The following is a 19,053-nucleotide window of genomic DNA, read 5'->3' on the forward strand; positions in this document are numbered from 1 at the left end:
ATTATATACGTAAAATTTAAGGAAGCATGGCAGTTAAGAAGATCTTTCAAATTTCTCTTATAATTTCTTGTTATTAAGACTTAGTGGACACTTTTTGATTTTATTTTAAATACCTTCTCTTTTTTTTGTTTTTTTACTGAGTTAATTTTAAAATTATGATTTTTCTTATTAGAATCTGTCCAAAGATCTCAAATTTATGCTTTTTCTCCCAGATATATGGGGACAGCTTCTGGTAATTATTTGGAATGGAGATTGAACTGCAAGAAAATCATCAAAATACTGTTTCAGCCAAGTCTTTGAGAAAGGAATTCTTGCTGATTGCTTCTGCAGCAACATCAACAAGATCTGACAGGCGTGCTGCAAGCATGCTGTGAGGCACAGAAGGAGGGAAACACATACACCCATGGGATTTAATGGCATCATGCAATCTACTTTTTTCCTGTTACTGGCTCACTGACAGGAAAACTGTGAAAGTAGAAAATTTTTGCAAGGAATTGTAAAAGGCAGCAGAAACTTTCAGGGGCAACAAATCCTATGCCAGAAAAAGGTGTAGCAAGCTATTTATCCCTGTCAGAACTATCTGCACAGGACAGAACTTCTGCACCAGGCAGTGACTAGGAAGGAATCCCTGGAGACTCAGAGATGGCAACAACTGATGTCACAGGCATGATCCGGTTGAGCTGAGTGCTCCCCAGGTGACTGGGTTATATTATCCTCAGTGTGACTGAGTAAGTGAACTGATATTGGGAATGTGTTAAAATTTGTAGCCAAACTCTTACAGCTTTCTGCCTGCACCTGAATGGCACCTGCACAAGGAAATGTTTATGATAATTGGAGTAATTGGATTAAAAGCATATTAACAAGATTAATAAAAGATGCAAAATGGCTTAACTGTGGGATCTGTCAGGCTAAGTTTCCCTTCTAAGGGATGAAAACAAATGCAGACAGGACGAAATCCTACAGAATCAGGCTACAGTTGAATGCATTACAAATCCATCTTTCAAACTTTTGAAAGGAAGTTGTTTGTGAGTGGGGTTACAGGCAGCAGTGCTTGTTGCAGTCGCTGTAGCCAGCTGTGTTGGAGTCACCTCTGTGTGTACAAATTTATCTCTCTGGGACACACAGCCTCACTGCTGCCTGAGCCAGCACTTGGGAAAGCAGCAGTCACATCCACAGGCTCCAGTGGCCCGAAGAGAGGAACCCACAGACCCCAGAGGATTCCTGAGGCAGTGACTTATTGCACCTCTTAAAGTCACACTCTGCAGTATTTTTGATTCCTTGAGAAAAACGTAAGGAAGGATTCCCCTTTGGAGAAATCCTACCAAGTCTCCTAAATAAAATTTTTATTCAGTCACTCATTTATTCTTTTTTTGCCACCAATACGCTTGGTAAAGTCTTCACCTTTAAGTTTCCCAGCTCTATCCCTAATCTTTTCGTAACGATTGGCTCGCTGCCCAGTACTCAGGTGTTAAGAAAGACTTCAGGGAGGGGTCACAAACTGTTGTTGGCATTCAGGTTTTTAATTCTTGAGTTAAAGTTACTCATAATTCAGAAAGCCGCTTTGCTAAAAAAATCGAGATTACAGCCAAAGGAGGGATCCAGGAGCACGTTCCCGATAACATCCAGGACTAAAGGGCGATGCTGCGGTGGGGAGGGAGGGAACCGTGGCAGAACTAGAGCGGTTTGGGATTGCACAGCGCTTCTGTGGGACGGGCAGGAGAGGAACTAAAGGTGGGGAAAGGGAAGGGCTTAGGTGAATGGAGGAGGAACAAACAAGTGTGGCGAAAATGGAGAGTAGGGGAATAAAAGGGCCAGTGGCACGTAAATCGCTTGCTGATCCGGCAGGGACGCCGTGCTCCCGGGAAAACAAGCTGGACCGCCCCGCCGAGTCAGCTCCCGGGTTCCCTCCTCGGGAGCCCGCTCTCCCGCGGCCTCGCCACGGCCAAGGGCACAGGCTCCCTGCCGGCCCCCTGCGATCCCACCCCCGCTCTTCCCCCCGGCCGGCATTCTCCGGCGAGCCTGCGAAGCGAGCCGCACGGCGGGGCCGAGCGAGCGGGAGCCGCGGGGAGGCGGAGCCGGAGCCTCCGTCCCGCGGCGGCGGAAGGGCCGCCCCCCGCCGCTGCCGCCGCCGCTCCGTGCCCGGGGCGGTGCTGCGGCCGCCGGACGCTGCGGAGAGGCGGCGCGGCCCGGGACGAGGCCAGCATGGGCCGGACGCTCGTGGAGCTGTTTTACGATGTGATCTCCCCGTACTCCTGGCTGGCGTTTGAGGTGAGGGGCGGCACAGGGAGAGAAGCCCTTCCTGGGTCCCCGCGGCGCCCGAGCGGCGCTGGCACCCGGCCGGTCCCGCCGCCGCCTCCCGTTCGGAAGGGCCGCTCAAGGGCAGCTCGGCCGGCTGGCTGCAGGCAGCGCCCTTTGCGCGCCGAAGTTAATTTTTCTCTCACCTCTGAGGGGTGCCTGGGCTTCTCCCTAACGTGTTGAAATCCAGGGACACCAGGGAAGCGTGTCAGAGCCAAACGGCAGTGCAGGAGTTAGTGCTGAACATTTTGCTTCGGGGGTAGCTTTCATATTTAAAAAGGGCAGGTGTCCTGATCATGACATGAGCCTGGCCTTTCCCATACTTACCGCAGCTTAGCCTTGGATAGTCGTGACATGAATAGAGATCCCTCAGTTTTTCTGAGATCAGAGTTCTCTGGCAGCATCCAGAAAAGGCTTTAGAAAGGCTAGCCCTAATACAATAGGAAAGGATTTATCTGTAGTACTTACTGCTTTAGCTGCACACAGCTCTATAGACATCTCTGACTGTGAATCCCTCACTACTCTTTCACGTTGCAGGCTCTCTGCCGGTACCAGCACATCTGGAATATTGACCTGCGCTTCCGTCCAGCTTTCCTCGGTGGCATAATGCAACAAACTGGTATGGAGTACAGGGAGATGAGCTCTGCAGGGAGATACCTTCTTCATTAGCAGAGCCCTGGGTGTGCGCAGAGCCCACGCAGAGCCAGCTCTGAACTAAGCTGTGGCACCAGTAACAGATTAACTACAGGACTGTGGAGCCCCAAAGTGATTGAGAAATTAGTCATAAGGAATTTCACAACGTTGCATCTACACAGATAGTCTGTGCCAAAGTCCATCTGTTCTAAAATACAATAAAATAAATAATAGTAATAATTTGACGTGGAGTGTTTTCCTAGAGTTAGATTTTAAACCATAATGAATTTGTGGAACACTTGCATTTTGTCATATTCAGGAAGGATACAAGTATGTCCTGAGACAGTACTTATGGCCTTAATTGGATCACCAAGACTTACATCGCATAAATCATTAATTAACAAGTCTTTATGTTGGTGTACCCATGCATTAGGAGTTGTCTAGCTTAAAAGTCATCTGTCTGAATCAACATAAATCCCTCCTAGGACATTTGTACCTTGGTTTAAAACTGATTCAGCTATCCTAAAGGTTTGATCAGTGCAAAACTGAAATAAACCATGTTTAAATCGTAGCATTATCTTTGGAAAAGCCAAGTATGTTTCAGTAAAGCAAAATGAAATTATACTATGAAATTATACTCTTCCTTAGGTATATGTACATATGAGGCGTAATATGTCCAGTGTTGGTTTGTTCAGTGTTACTATAATACAGCTGGAAATCTCAACTTTTTCCTTAAAGGTAACAAGCCGCCAGCAATGTTACCAAAGCGAGGGGAATACATGCTGAAGGATATGAAAAGGATGGCAAAGTACTACCAGGTGCCTGTACGCATGTCCCCAGATGCCTTGCAGCAAATCCTGAAGACAAGTAAGAGTCATTTCTCATCCATAGCACTTCTGATTCCAGTTCTCCCTACCAGTAAAGGCGAAGTTGAATTCCCCATGTGCAGCCTTTTCCTGAACCTGTGAGCAGTATGAAGTCTGTGCATTCATAGCCATGAAAGAAATTTCTGGAGAAATGTGTCTGTGAATGATACCGACACAGGAGATAACTGTGGATGACCATGAGCTTTACTGTACAGACTGTGGGTTTCTCAGGACTGTTACAGGGGAGATCGCACTGTTCTTAGGTAGCAGTCGTGCAGACCGCACCTGCTCCTGCTGCTGTGCCTTGTCTGAGTGTTCCTCTGTCTCCCACGAATGCAGGCAGCCTGACGGCCATGCGCTTTATCACAGCCATTGACATGACAAACCCACAGTACCTGGAACCCTTATCCAGGGAGTTCTGGATGCGCTTTTGGTCACAGGTCAGTCCTTTATGCAGCCAGCTTCTTGACCCTTTCTGTCACCTTCCCTGTCCCACATCATTCAAATGTGGAATTCCAGCAAGAGGAAGAAAATGTCTTTTAATGAAAAGTCATAGCAGGAACTTAAGGTCACAGTGGTTCAGAAGCCACAAGCTTATAATCAGCCTTATTTGCCTTCTTTTAGGTATATATGGTGGGTCCAACAGGCTTGACCAGTGGATCAGTGGTTCATATCAGAAAACACTTTAATACATTTCTAGATTAGGTGACTTAAAACCTTTTTGGAGGTAATTTCTCCAGCAACTAGTATTGGGTTTATTTTTGTTTTCTTAGAAATCTTGCTGTTAAACATACAGAGATGAGCTTTTGTTTCATAAATACTGATTTACTTATTTTATTCTTCTACCAGCATGAAGACATCAGTCAGCCAGAGAACATATTGGCTGTAAGTGTTTCCTTTTTCTTGGTCCTTCTGCATTTCTGATAGATATTCTTATTGATGACTTTGAAGACAAATTGATTTAAATTCCCTTGCAGCTCTGTTTGGATTTTTTTTTTCTCAGAACCAGAATACACTTTTTTTTTTGTTAATTCATGTGGCAAGATACCCAGGCTGGACAAAGAGTTACCTATTGATACTATGTCATTAAAAGTCATGAAAGTATAAATAGTTTCTGCATTGAGGCATTGCTGCTATATGAAATGTTCAGCTGTAATGCAACACTTGGGGAAGGTGACTTTCCTTAGAGTGATGGAGTCAGGTTTTCTAGTAAGCTCAGTCCTATACTGCTCTTTTATATACCTGGAAATTTTACTCCTGATGTTTTTTCTTTTGCCATTTCAATTTTGTTTATTACAGTAAAAGCTGTAATAGCATGTACGGTAGTATACCAGCAGATCCTCTTGAAGGTCTCTCCTTTCTTCATTATTTTATAAGTTCTTGGAATATGAAGAAAAGAGAGGAGTTGTCCATGACTAGTCTCTCCTATCCAACATCCCTAGTTGAAATCTGAAGCTTGCAGTCTTGCTGTTCCTCCCCAAGTCTAGTTCTTGCACTTCAGCTTCATCTTAGTGTAGCTTTTTTACCAAAGTTTCAGCAAAGGTTTGCACTTTGCCTTTTTAAGAAGCAAGATTTGAAGGATATAAATAAAGTTATTTTTTATTTAAACATATAATTTAATTAATTAATTATACTTATAGCTAAAGATATAATTAACGTGGTATTTTTACCCTGGTAGGCAGCCAAGCACCACACAGGTGCTTACTTGCTTCCTCCCACTGCCCAGAAGGACAGGAGAAGAGGAAAAGAATAAAAGCCAGAAAACTTGTGGGTTGAGATAAAATTACTTAATAAACAAAAGAGAACTGGAAGCAGAGTGAAAGAAAACAAAGAATCCCTGCATGTAGACTGATGCTCAGCCAGTTCCTAAGAAAAAGCTTAACCTGCCTAAACCCCCTCCTCATCAATTACTGCTGAGCATGGCATATGGCATGGTTTGTCTCTTGGGTTAGTTCAGGTCATCTCCCAGCCTCTGGTGAAGCCCCACTTATTCACTCTGGGGGGAGAGTGAGAACCAAAGGCTGCCTCGACACTGTGCAAACTCCATTCATCAACAGCTAAAATAATTAGGATGTTATCAGCATTGTTTTGGTCACAGATCTGAAACACAAAACCATAGGAGCTGCTGTGAAGCAAAGTAGTTCCATTCCAGCTAGACCCAATACATAAATATATACAGGACATTGTCACATTGTCTCTGAATCCATCATTATTTAAATAAAGCAAGGACATGGAGAATTTCAGCGCCACAGACGTCATACTCAGAACAATCCCCAATTTAGTCACAGTTTGGCAGTTGATGAGTATCCCCCCTGTGCATCAATGCAGAGAGGGCGGTGTCCCCTTGTCTGCTTGTGTCTGTCTTCATTCACTCCTGCAACAAGTACTAGACTTTTCTGGAAATTTGTCATCCAAAGGTGGCTGAGAGGTCCCAGCCAATCATCTGAATCTTTACATGTGGATTTATTTTACACATCAGTCAGAAGAATGGTACTTCTAAAACTTGATAATAATTCCTTAGTATTCTTTTACTTCTTTATTTACTCAAAAGCAGCTTCACATAAATTGCCGTATCAGCAATGTGTGGTCTGAATTCTGCCCCAGTGCCCTTAAATCCTCTTTCTGCCCTGAAATGGTGAGGACCAGGTACTACTTCACAGTGTCAATATTGAAGTCTAAACACTGTGGCTACCAAGCATTTTGTTCTAGTCCAGTGGTACACTTGTTTAACCTCCTCTTCAAGCACAATCAAAAAGAGCTCCTCATTTCCCTGATGTGTTAGTAGAAGGCACATGAAAATGTGGGTGCTAAACAAAAAGAGTAATTGAAAGAGTCATTAACACCTGCATGTGCAGGATTACTCCTCCATGTGCAATACTGCATTTCTTTCTTTTTTTCTTTTTTGTCTTTTTGTGAAACACTTTATTCAAAGAATACTTTTAAGTCATTGTTACCAGGTAAACACTGAAACGTTTAACTTTGGCTACTTTGTCTCATTCCTGTGTGGCAGAGGCTCAGGGGAGGTGAAAAAGATCCAGCAGTAACACCAGCCACTGTTAAACCTCTATGATTTGGTGTCTTTCATACAGTGTCACTTACAGATCCCATGTGGCTGCATTTCACAAACTGTTTCTGTCTTGGTAGGCTTGTACTGTGAGATTTTACTTTTCATAACACCAGTTTGAAGTTTTTTTGTAAGTTATCTCATGAGTCATTGTATCTAAGGTTCTTTTGTTTTTTTCCTTTGGTTTAGGAACTCCTGGGTAAAAAAAGTGCAGATTTGGGGCTTGGAAGATTTAAAATGTCTCTTCTACTTTGTATCTGAGAGTTGTTAAATGGTGAATAGGTTGGGAATTAAGCAAGACAGTTGTGCAAGAAGTGCTTCAAGAGTATTTTGAAATTTTTTTTGTTAATAGACCTTAGTTGATAATCCTGAAGATTAAATTAATTATACCAGGGTAGGAATTGCAATATTTACTTTTAGAGTATTCTTAATTAAATCATCTTTTCACAGGTTGCCCGACAGGCTGGGCTCTCATCAGAGCTCTCCCAGAAGGCACTTGAAATGACTTCATCCCCTGCAGTGAAGGACCGATTGAAAGACACAACAACTGAAGCACTGAAATATGGGGTGAGATGCTTCCAATGGCACTGGGCTTCACAGCTGTGCATTCCTTCCCTCTTAAGAATACAGGGAAGCAGGGAACAATGAGGGTGATGATTAGAAAGCACTATATAGACTTCTTGTTTTCCAGTGTGTGAAAGCCACCTCACTGTTGCTGGTAGTTTATCTCACTGTCATCTGGGAAAACAAGGTTGACCCACTCATTCCAAGGACAGAACCTTTTTTTTACTGAGAGATACCATTTTACTGAGAGATACCATTTATTGCTACTGGGAATAGAACTGTGGATTAATCAGGTTGTTTTTTTATGCTCCTTCAAAAGGGGCACACAGGCTCTGAAGAGTCACCCATTTTCAGATGGCTTCATTAGGCTTATTTTTAAGAACGAAGAAGGTAAAAAGAAGGGGAGGAAAAAAAGTAAAAAGTTATTGGGATTTATTCCTAAAGATTGATTATATGACTGCAAGAAATTCTCCCATTATAACATTCTCTGTTTCATCTCCATGGTGTCAATAGGCATTTGGGATGCCTGCTGTTGTGGCACATTATGATGGGAAACCTCATCTGTTTTTTGGCTCTGATCGTTTAGAGCTGCTAGGCAGCGTTATAGGTGAGTCTGCCTCATTTCATCACTTTGGTTTCATGCTTTCACCCTCTTGGAACAAAATATGTAATGCACCTGAGTAAAACACTCTTAAGGGCTTTCAAATGTTAAATAATGTTGGTTATCCTTCTCCTGGAATGAAACTGCTGACTGAAATCTGTCCCAGTACACTTAAAATGACCAAATGATCCTTTTCCAGACCAGAAGTAACTTGAGTTCTCTCTCTCACACCCTCTCTTGGTGTTTTTCAAGGCTTTGTGCTCCATGTGCCATTCTCAAAACACTACTGAAACTCTTTAGTTCTCAAAATATCCGTATGTAACGTTTTGGTACTGGACAGTAGACCTTGGCTAAGATTATGACTATGGCTGGTACTGCTTTTTTTTTTTTCTTTGTTCTAACATTTTCATTTTATATCTGTTCCTTCTTATTAAAAGCACATTATTACAGCTCCCCAGTCCATAACTTGTGTCTACCTACACAGCTGTTTAGGTTGTTCATATATTGACCATCCTTCTTTTCATTTTTCTATTAACAGAATACACACTTTAAATTCTTTAAGAGATTGAAGTAGGTTGTGATAAATAATAAAACTAAAGTTACCTGTTTTTATGAATTACAGGGCATTTGACTATTCATCTCAAGATCTGGCACTTGAGAGAGTGTCTCTAGAAAGAGTTATGCACATAATTAGCTCATACATTTGTGGAAGACATTCAGCAGAAAGTATTAATTAATGCAAATTAGTATTAGTCATAGGCTTAAGCAGAATGGAAATTTTTGAGGTTTTCTTTTTTAGTGTTCTGGATGAGTTTCTGATTCTATAGAATATTCTTGATGAACATGAGAGTGAGGAAGAAGAGTACCCAACACTCACTACAGCAGTCACTAATACTAACTGAAATGCTGTGGCCTGGTTTCTAGTCTCAACTCCAAGGACTTAATAAGATTTTCTTCTTGATTCTCTGACTCTGCAGCCTTCCACCCTTTTTTTGCTTTTTTTTAACCCCCAGCCCTCCCTGCAAAATGAGTCCTAAAAAGAACTGATTTCTCCCTCATGTGGAATAACCCTGACCTGCAGAACATCTCATCTGTAATGGAGGAAAATAATTCTTCTACAGTTTCTTGTAGAAGAAACTGTACAATTGTACAATTCTACAACTGTAGAACTGTACAATTCTTCTTGTACAGTTTCAGTTGTGACTAGACAGTGAAAGATTTATGGAGCTGGCTGTAGCACACCAAACAAGATATAAATCTGTATTCCATCACCAGTAGCTACCCTTCACCAGAGTAGGAACAGTAATCCTGCTGCAGAAAAATGACCAGCCAATTACTTGTATGGATTACATTTTAACTTATCTCTGTTGTGCTGGTTTGTTTTGCAGGTGAAAAATGGCTGGGACCAGTTCCAAGCCCCAAGCTGTGAAAAGTCCTGAGGAAATATATAGGAAGGAAAATATATATGTCAGTCTTCAGTGGTTATCTGAATGTATTCATTTTTATAGAGAGATGGCTTTCTCATCCTTAACAGTTAACTTTACTGCTTGGTCTCATCTGTAATTTTGAAAAATATCAAGGTTTGCCAATATTACCAGCCCGGTGAGGTGTTTACCAATACAAATGCGCTTCCTTTCTTTCTACAGATCAAAGATTAACATTAAAGATTTAACTTCTTGCAGAGTGAACATTCTTCTTCCCTGGTTGGTTTTCTTTCCTTTACCCTAAAAACATGAGGATTACGTAGTTACTGGACTGTGATCTCTGGGTTTCTTATGTCTTCCTGCTTGTCCTTTATAAACACACACACACACACACACATAAAACCTAGGAGAAGCTGGCCACATTTCCTTTTATTTTAAGTCCAGTGTACTACATAGACATAAGAAGCACAGGCTAAGATGTTAATGCTTCCTTTTACTTTGCATCATGGCAGCTGGGAAGGACACAATTCAAGCCTAAAGAAGAGTCTAGGGAACCAATCAAGTATTTTAAAAGGAACTATCCCCATCCTGGACAATATTTGATACACCTGCAGTGACTGATGTTTGAGGAAACCAACATACACGTGCATTTGTGGGCACCAACCCCAGACCTTGCAGGGGTTAACTAATCCAGGTTTTACAGGAATGTCTTTGGAGGATGGTTGTGAACACCACTGTAGGTTCAGCTGGTAACTGAAGTAGACTCTTTTGCTTCCTTAAGGATGCCCTAATTGCTGCATATCCAAAGGTGATTTGGATATGGCTGTGAGGAACTTCCAAGCATGTAGTCTGCAGAGGGAAAGGTATGCAAACAATTAAAATAAGAAATTTCACATGGAAACTGTTTGAGCTTGGCCCTGTATTGGCCAAATTGGAATGACACACAGAAATTTGATTTATATGAAGTTTGATTTCACAATGATTCCACACTCTCTGATGCATCACTGAATAAAACAGCAGCAGCTGGAATTCCCTTTTTTGTCTTTTTCTGAATTTTAGGGTAAAGCACATTCACGTATTTTCACTTGAACAACAAATCCTAGAACAAAGCATCAGAAAAAAAAAATCTGTATCCTTCATGTTCTTACAGCTCTGAGTGTTGTGGGAGTGTCATTTGTTCCCCCAGCCACAATTTTTACTTCTTTCAGCTCTTCAGGAAATACCCTAGGATTGGAGGAGTCCTTCCTCCTTTTTGCCAGTGCACCCATTAGTCTTTGGGCAAATTCAGCCTGGAACTTAAGGAACACTTTGTGAGAGATAAGAGGAGTTAGAATGACAAGGAGGTTACCATGGATGTGGGTGTCATAGGTTTCTTTCAGTCCCTTGAAGCCATGTTGCAGAAATTTTTTACCATTTCTCCCCTGCAACTTGCTAGTCTCCAGTCTGTGCTATCAAACTGATTCAGAGGTTGTGATAAAATGGAATTACTAAAACATCAGTTTAAGTCAGTAGTGCTATCTCAGGAGTGGGTAAAATGTAAAATGCGCTTTTGGGGAAATAATGTGCTCTGGTAAGGAGCTGGTGAGAATTCAAAGAACATCTGGAAATAATGTCACAGTGAAAAGCAGGGTCTCATGAAACTTTGTTTGAACCAGATCAACTGAAAAATAACCAGCCTTTGTGGCAGAATGTTGTTGATTTGGCAGATGAACCAAAAGACATGGATCCTACAGACTGCAATATATGTCACGAAATTATCTCAAATGCTCTTTGACCTACTTCAAATCAGTAGAAATTGCATGCTCAAAACCTTAGGTACTAAAATCATACTTGAGTACTACTGAGATACATTGCTTATTGCCTGTAATAGCCACCAGCCTTTGCCTTTGTATCAATGAGTTTGCAGGTTGTTGCAATTCTGACTCTCTACCTATTCTGAGCAAAATGTGCCTGTTTGGGAGCAGAACTTTGAGGGAGTTCTGCCCCTCATTTAGACAACCTTGCTCCTGTGTTACAGGGCCATGCTGTGAGCACAAGCTCTTGGCAAAAACTCTGGGGATGACCCCAGTAAACAGTGGCTGGCAGCTGCACTGTCATGCTTAGTTCTGATCTCTGCTGTGGCACGCACTGAAGCAGCCTCAGTGGCGAGTATCAGCTCCCCTCTCTGATCTGCTGTGGCGCCAGTGGCCACCACCTCATGGGGCTGAACTGTTCACCTGACTGCTCTGAATGCCACAAGGTGGCAGGGCAGCTAAAACTTGAGCTCTGAGGATCTGAACAGAAACAATAAGAACTACCAGCTATTTAGGAATGTTTAGGAATAGCTGGAAGAATTTTCTTCCATAAAGGTGATCTTCTTCTACTCAGCTGCGTACCAAACTAGTTCCTGAGAACCTCACATCCCCACCACTTTCAAGGCAGCTGTTTAGCTGTCAGGCCAGAGAAGATACTGGGCAAGGAAAGGGACATTGAGCAAAAAGACTCAACAACACAGACAAAACTGGACTATGAATTCTATGAGCAAAAAGACTCAACAACACAGACAAAACTGGACTATGAATTCTAGGGAATAATCCTGAAGTGGTGTTCCCCTTTTCCCTCACCAGGAAATCAAGTCCCACTTCCCATGTCTGGAAAAGCTGTGAAACTGGCATGGTCAAGTAGGTCCCACCAATGCTAGGCTGAAAGCAAATAAGCAAGTGTCCAGATAAGCACAACATCAGAAAATGAGCAACAAAAAGGGGTTCTGCAAAGTAATGAAACTATTATAAAAAGCAGAGGTTAGGCACAGAGAAAGATAGGTCGTATCTGAGCAAAGGAAACTGAACAATCAAAGAGACTGTGCCTAGATTAGGGTAGAGAACAGAATCTCAATGGGAAATGCTGTTCCCTGAGAGGGAGGAGGCAGCCAGGAAAGGGAGCGTTTAAGTAAATCAGACAGGCCAGAGTCACGTGCCATGGAAGATCGCTTGGGGAGGAAGGTAAAGGACAAACTCTGTTTCTGAGAAGCTGTACAGCACTTGCTGCACTGTCTCAGAGAGGCAGGGATGGCCAGGGGCCCGTGGCTCTCCTCTCCTGTGTCCATTACCTGTGCTCCTCACCCTGCGTGCAGCAGACAGTGCTCCAGCGCTGACATCACACACAGCACAAAATGGAGGCCTGCAGAACAAGGCACCACTTTAACCTCCCCCTGCCAGCGCCTTCCTACTGCCCTTTCAACCCTCAGCAAGCAACACCTAAATCAAGCCTCTCTCTTTTCTCCCGTCCTTATCTCTGTGCAAATGAGAAGGAAACATTTTATTTAAAGCACTTACTGGATTATGGTGCTGAGCCTCTGCTTTGCTGCCTTTTCCTTTTCCAGTGGAGCCAGCAACACTGCTGGAAGGAAGCAACCTGCTTCCTAGAAGGGAACCAAGCACAGAACAATACAAAAATAATCAAGAGAGTATCCCAGGAGCTGCACACATACCTGGTTTTACTCCAAAGTTTTCAGAGATCTGTGGCTCATCCACAGATAAGAGTGAAAGGAATGTACCTATGCCCAAATTGACTGGGTTTACCTTCATCTGTTTCTCATTCCAGCTCAAAATGTGAGGAAAGTGACTGCTTTAATTTCATTTAAAAAATAGTCACCAGCCACTGTTTCCAGAAATCTGAATGCCTTATCCTTCTCAAGGATACAATCCTTCTCAAGGATACACATTTGTGAAGCAGAGTCTAATCTTACACTCTCACAGTGTTTCTCTTCCTTCTCCCTCTGACCCCTCCCTTGAGATTCCCATATCTGACCTCAGGGTTTAAGGAATTTGCCTCTCATCACATATCAACACCATGGCAAAACCAGGGATTAAATGCTTGTAAAATTCACAAATTAAAAGCATTCTTATGCTTTCTGTAATCAGCTTATATTCACCATACACATTTCTCAAAAAGTGAGTAAGATGTCTTTAACATAACAGCCTTCTTAAACCATTCTACATTTACTCTTAGATAATCCTCCATTCTATCCATTCTATGGTTAAAATTACTCAATAATTTCCAACCAGTACAGTTTGTGGGAGTTTATGCATAGCTGCATCACAATATAAATCTCTATTACAAAATACTAAATCTTTTCTTTAAATCAGAGGAAAATGGAAAGAGTTTGAATTAAAGAGTTTAGTGTGGAATGTGCTAAGGGGTAGAATGGGCAGGTGAATACCTCTGATGGCATATCTAACCACCATTCAATCAGGAAAATGAAGAAAGGTAATGAGGGATTCCTGCTAAGATGGTAAGCTCAGATGCTTTTCCCAGGAACACTTTTTTTTTTTTTTTTACTTATATGTGATCACACCGGTATTTTCTAGGAAACAGATAAGATTCAATTATTGTTTCAGCATTTTTCCAAGGTAGACTATCCCTTTCCCAGTGCCATTATGTAATTTAAAACTGAGATTTAAAATCAAAATTGGTGAATCACTGCCAAATGCTGTTAAACTGTGGTTTTAAACAACATGAATTTACAACATGAGGGTTCTTCTCTATTTTGTATATATCCCAGTTCCACTATGCTAAAATTTAATAATGATATGTGTTTTTTGTAGGAAGTGACTAACAGGCCAAGTAACTAAATAAAGATATACCTAACACAACTGGTAGTGTCTAAGTGTTGAGGAGAGTTATAGCTGAATTTTTATCCTGCCCTTGAGGCTAGGGAGAAAGTCACCTCTGCCTCATGTGACATGCACTGGCACATGAGACATGTTGGTACTTTAAAGCCAAGTCAGAAAATATTTTGGCAAAGGCAGTTCTCTATGTCATCATCTGGGAGCATAATGACCACTGACTGACTTTTTTTTTCCTTGTAGCTTTGCTCTCTCAATCTGAAAGGCAAATTGGAGAAGCCAAGAATGTGTACATGGGTCAGGAATGCTGGATTTATTCAGCATAGGATCTAGACTCACAGTGGGCTTATCTTAGGTTTCTCCATTAAAGAAAATTTGTTTGGTCTGATTTTACACAGTGCATTAACTGTGGCTGAATACTTACTAGATAACTTAATAAAGGGCAAAACTAAACCACCAGGATATTGCTCTCTATCCCCAGGGTTGTAAAACCTAAAAATTACATTGACCTTAACACTGCATTCTCTGTAATGATTATTCTCAGTGATGCATATTAATGATTTATATACTGTAAGATAATAGAGTCAGCAGACAGAGAAAGTATCTGTGAAGAGCAGAAGAGGCCAATGGAAAGCATCCCTGCCTCCAGCATCCACAACAAAAGAGGAATTTCTGATAGAACAGAGATCTCTGCAGAATATCTGACAGTATCACATCTTCAATGCTGTTGCTAAGATACAGACAATTTTATGCAGGGATCTGTCTGATGGCCACTCTTGATATCTCATATATGGCAGCTGTGCGGAATAAGACCTAACTCTATTCTCAAAGTAAGTTGACTCCACTTTCTTACCCTTGTAATCTTTACAAACAATCCTTTTTCACACAATTCCTATAAAGATTTCAGGGTTCATTCCAACCAACTCTCTTCCTTGCCATACACATAATCCCTAGTATCTCTTACCACCTCAACATGCTCCTATTCCAGTCTTCCAGCAACAAATGCTAAATGTTTTGCCTTTCACAGTTTCTAATGACTTCCCAAACTCAAAAGCTTAGTCTTTTCAATCATACTTTCCCAAAATCTTACATAGCCCCATTCTCAGAACCAGACTGAAACTGATTTAAACTTTCCCTAATTTTAGCTTAAGGCTGATGCTCAACAAGAAATGCTTCAATCCAAACCAGTTCATTTTAACAAAAGTGAAATGCAACTGCAAACAGGGTCTGAGATCAGGGCAGGTGATCCAGCTCTACAGCAGGAAACACAACAGGTGTCCCTGCTACAGGACTGAAGAGAACTTCTAAGGACTATAATCATCCCTGCACTGAATGGATGATTATAGTAAATGGATCCAAGTCCCAGTGAATGGATTATTATAGTGAATGGATCCAAGCTGAGTTTAATCAACTACATCTGAGCTTTAATCAAGTACTAGACTAAGAGCCCAACCTTGGCAAAAAACTCTCAGTGCAGGTTAGCTTTCTGATTGCCCACCTGCTTAGGAGCATACTGCTTTGTTCAGGAAGCAATTTCTATAATCCCATATCCAAACTATCTAGTTTATACAGGGACTGCATTCAGAAATGCAACAATAGCTCTCCACAGAAAAAACATGAGCACTTTAATTCTTTGCAGTCTACTGTAACTCCTTTTGCAGTATGTACAGCACTATTTAATCATGGCACCGAAGAATTCTTTCCCAATTAAACTGTGCATGGCAGCTGCTCTCCCCATTTCCCTGGGCTATCATCTACCTGTGCTTCTAAAATATTAAGAACAGCATACAAAAGATTTGGCTCAACCTCTCATATGCTTCTAGAAGCATAAGTAGAGGGATTTTTCTATTTTTCCTTCTTTTTTACCTGGTGAGCTAGAAGTACTGGGTGTGCAGTCACTGTCATCCAGCCACATACTCTGAACCATTGAATCCTGTTTTGGAGGGCCCTTAAGTGAGCACGTCAGCTCCTGGAGAGGGCAAAGAAGATGTGTTTTAATAATCCACCTGGTAAAAAATCAGGAAGGGTAGCCTCTGTTTGTTAGAGATCATACACCCACCCTGTCATTCTCCTCTTCCTCAGATGCTCCATTTTCCCTCAATCCACTACAACAACTGCTTACACTGGATGATGAACGTGAGAGTGGCTGCATCACACAGTATCCTGAAGTCTGACTCCTGAGCATTCTGTGAAATGCAAGCATTCAACATGATCATGCTTATCGTTACACACAGGCTTAACTTCTTGAGGCATAGCTTTATTATGTAGCAGTCAGAAACAGTAAGAATATATTGTTCATCCACAGCTAGTTTTTCCACCTAGGAACAGAATTCAGGTGAACTGGCATGCATTCCTTAATTTCTTGTTGCTACATCACTTAGGAGAAACACCAATTCGCTGTTTCCATTCTGGATAATTCTATGAAAGGACAAGTCTGAACAAATTTTTAAGTCACAGACCTAAGTGTAATAAAGTGGAGTGACTCAAACCACCAGCATTTAAGCATTAAATACATCTAGATATTCATTAAAATCCACAGATGCTCTGTTGTGGAGATCAGAGATTTAAAGAGCCTAAATACAGAAGGAAGAAGTGTTAAACTGAGTATAAAGAGCAGGTGCAGTCCAGTCTAGGCCACCCATTCCCACAGCCGGTCTCAGGCTATCATGTTTTGTCTTATGTGAAATTCCAGGCAGAACAAAGGGACCATAAAAAGCATACTTTTAATGACATAGACCTTATAAATTGTTACTGCTGTTCTCTGTACACGTGCAACAGGAGGAAGCAGGAAAGCAGACACACATTAACCAGTATTACAGAACAGTTAACTAGGAAAGTTTAAGGAAGCAATGGGGAGGTAGGAACACATTACTGAGATCTGCATTATTTCAGGATGTCTCAGTGTAAAACTATGTAGGATCAAGTGCCAAGCTCCTGCACAGACAAGTCAGAGCCTTCCTCCTGCTGACAGACAGGAACACACCTAGGTCAGGATTCCCATCCTGGTGATTTTCCATGTGCCCAGTTGCCAACAGACTGACTCCTGTAGGTCTGTCCCACTAAAATTTAGCTCCCAACAAGGCCATTCAAAGGGGACATTCAAAGCAAACTGTATTGGATCCCTTTACCACCACTCTATCAAATGGAACAGACATTGAGGTAGCCTGGTGCATGTTTCAGATCTATCAAAGAAGACCCTTAAGGTCAGCTCTTCCCAGCTGAGAATTTGGGATCCACTGCTTAGAGTCATTCAGGAGATACAGCAAGACATGAGGCTGACACTCTTACATAGCAGAAGGTGCACTGTGCATGTAAGCCCCAAATTTATTATTAAATACTCATTGTCTGCATAAGAAACCAGCTAGTAAGAGAGAGATAAAGAGCTTAAAAATGTTAAGAAACAAAACCAAAAGTTAAGAGAGGCAAGAATGATAAGACACCTTTAACATACTAAATATATTTATTCCTTCAGAAACACTGCAAAATGTGGCCAGTCTTGACCTACAAGCAGTTGTGAAACCTAAAGTCCCAGGCATATTACATGCCAGCATGCAACAAGGAGAACAGTGAAGACAGGGCCAATAAAGGCCAAAGATATTTCCTCAAGAGATCAGGAAATATATTTTGGAGGAAATGAAGGCCAACATGCTTCTCCCTTAGCAGAGCAAATCAATAACATGAATCTAAGTGAAGTGGGATCTAGATTTCCACAAAGCATCTCCTTCTCAGCACCCTTCCTCAGCAGGTTCCTCCATCTTTGTTCTCTGCACTGCATTTCTTGACCTGTGTCAAGGCACTAGAGACAGAGGTGGAGTTGTGTTCTTCTGCTCTTTCATTCTGCAGGCCAAACTATTCTCACTCATCTGCGGGGAGAGGAAGGGAAGAGAAGGGGTCGCACTCAAGGTGGCCTCCGTTCCCCATCACTAGTAGAGGTTGGTTCAGTGGCTGCTGATTTGGCAATGGGAAGGGCACAGAGCCAAAATGCTCCAACAGGAGCTATCTGTCCATCGCCCTCTCACAGAATTCCTGCTCCAGGAACTGCCAGTGGAGCGTTACTTGGTGCCACTCGGTCTCTCCACAGTCCTTGAGGTCCTCTAAGTACGTTCATGCTCCTCTTAGCCAGGACTCTGATTTCACCCCAAAAGTCTTGCCAGTGTCTTCAGTGAGGTACCCAATGACTGAGTAGCATCCGGTCCACTCCTGATTGGCTTGATGTCCCCACTCAGATGTGTCTGAGGAGGGAAAACACACATACAAAAAACCCATGTACTTTTCCTAAGATATGGACATACACAGTACAGTGCTTGATTTTTCAGATGCAACCCAGAGAGTCGTCTGATCCTCAGGACTTCTACTACTACTTGGTTACATAGGCTGGGTTCATTCTTTTGAGTCTGTCCCTTGAGAAGAAGGATTATTTGGAAGGCTACCTGGACAGTAAAGCAGAAAAACTAAGGACAATTGTCCCTGTATGTGGGAGAGAAGACACCGTTAGCTCAAGTGAACAATGCAGTTTCATGGATTGCTGGCTGATCACTGTATAAACATCTGTTAAACTCAGCAGCGTGCTCTGCCTCTACTGTAAAATAATTAATCTATTACTTAAGTGTTCCCTTTGCATTTATTTCCAGGTTGCTCTTAGTAGAACACAGGTGAAGAGGTTGATCATTCCAAGTTTTGAATCTGAAATGATTATTTAAGACCAGTAGCATCATGCTGGACATTTCTGAGGTAACAGAAATTTCTTGTGACTCTATGGAGAGAACCAGGAATAGACTGATGACATACTCCCAGGGATAGCCCATTCTGTTATCTAAGAGGGTCTACATAAATTATTCTAGAACGAGGCAGAACTCTTCGGCACTGGAAGTATGCCTACATCTTGATCCTGGTTTCACAGCTGATGAACACCAGGTAGGCTATTTCAGCAGAATGCCAATAAACTCTTTCCAAGACAGACTTTACACTCCCAGCCTTCTTGGCAATATTGTGCTAATAC

At 42.0% G+C, this 19,053-nt stretch overlaps 2 protein-coding genes across 10 annotated transcripts in view; one reads left to right on the plus strand and one right to left on the minus strand.

Moving 5' to 3' along the window:
* The first annotated feature begins 2,129 nt into the window (after positions 1-2,129).
* On the plus strand, positions 2,130-10,648 carry GSTK1 (glutathione S-transferase kappa 1). Its single transcript, XM_030946515.1, has 8 exons — positions 2,130-2,268; positions 2,833-2,914; positions 3,667-3,795; positions 4,134-4,234; positions 4,644-4,679; positions 7,309-7,425; positions 7,936-8,029; positions 9,412-10,648. Exons 1-8 carry the CDS (start codon positions 2,203-2,205, stop codon positions 9,450-9,452), a joined length of 666 nt encoding a protein of 221 aa, XP_030802375.1. The 5' UTR covers positions 2,130-2,202; the 3' UTR covers positions 9,453-10,648.
* The window catches only part of LOC115902721 (rap1 GTPase-activating protein 1-like), a 44,136-nt gene continuing 34,810 nt past the window's right edge, over positions 9,728-19,053 (minus strand). For 3 of the 9 annotated variants that reach the window (XR_004060634.1, XR_004060631.1, XR_004060628.1), the window contains 4 exons: positions 16,114-16,240; positions 15,921-16,023; positions 12,536-12,847; positions 9,728-10,296 (listed from right to left, as the gene is read on the minus strand). Coding sequence is in view for 3 of the 9 variants with exons in the window: in XM_030946448.1 (XP_030802308.1) it covers positions 12,684-12,847; positions 15,921-16,023; positions 16,114-16,240 (394 nt within the window). In the remaining 6 variants the exon portion in view is untranslated. Of the gene's footprint in view, positions 10,297-10,658; positions 12,848-15,920; positions 16,024-16,113; positions 16,241-16,917; positions 18,287-19,053 lie in introns of those variants that run through there. The other 6 variants (XR_004060635.1, XR_004060632.1, XM_030946469.1 and 3 more) reach the window with 4 other exon arrangements.

This window comes from Camarhynchus parvulus, chromosome 1 (genome assembly GCF_901933205.1).
Source record: "Camarhynchus parvulus chromosome 1, STF_HiC, whole genome shotgun sequence".
Taxonomy (NCBI): Eukaryota; Metazoa; Chordata; class Aves; order Passeriformes; family Thraupidae; genus Camarhynchus; species Camarhynchus parvulus.

Excerpts from the sequence above, each read along its gene's own strand:
- GSTK1 (XM_030946515.1), top strand. The coding sequence starts at position 2,203 with ATGGGCCGGACGCTCGTGGAGCTGTTTTACGATGTGATCTCCCCGTAC. Across the intron at positions 3,796-4,133 it reads GCAGCAAATCCTGAAGACAA|GCAGCCTGACGGCCATGCGC; the intron begins GTAAGAGTCATT and ends CCACGAATGCAG. Across the intron at positions 8,030-9,411 it reads GCTGCTAGGCAGCGTTATAG|GTGAAAAATGGCTGGGACCA; the intron begins GTGAGTCTGCCT and ends TTTGTTTTGCAG.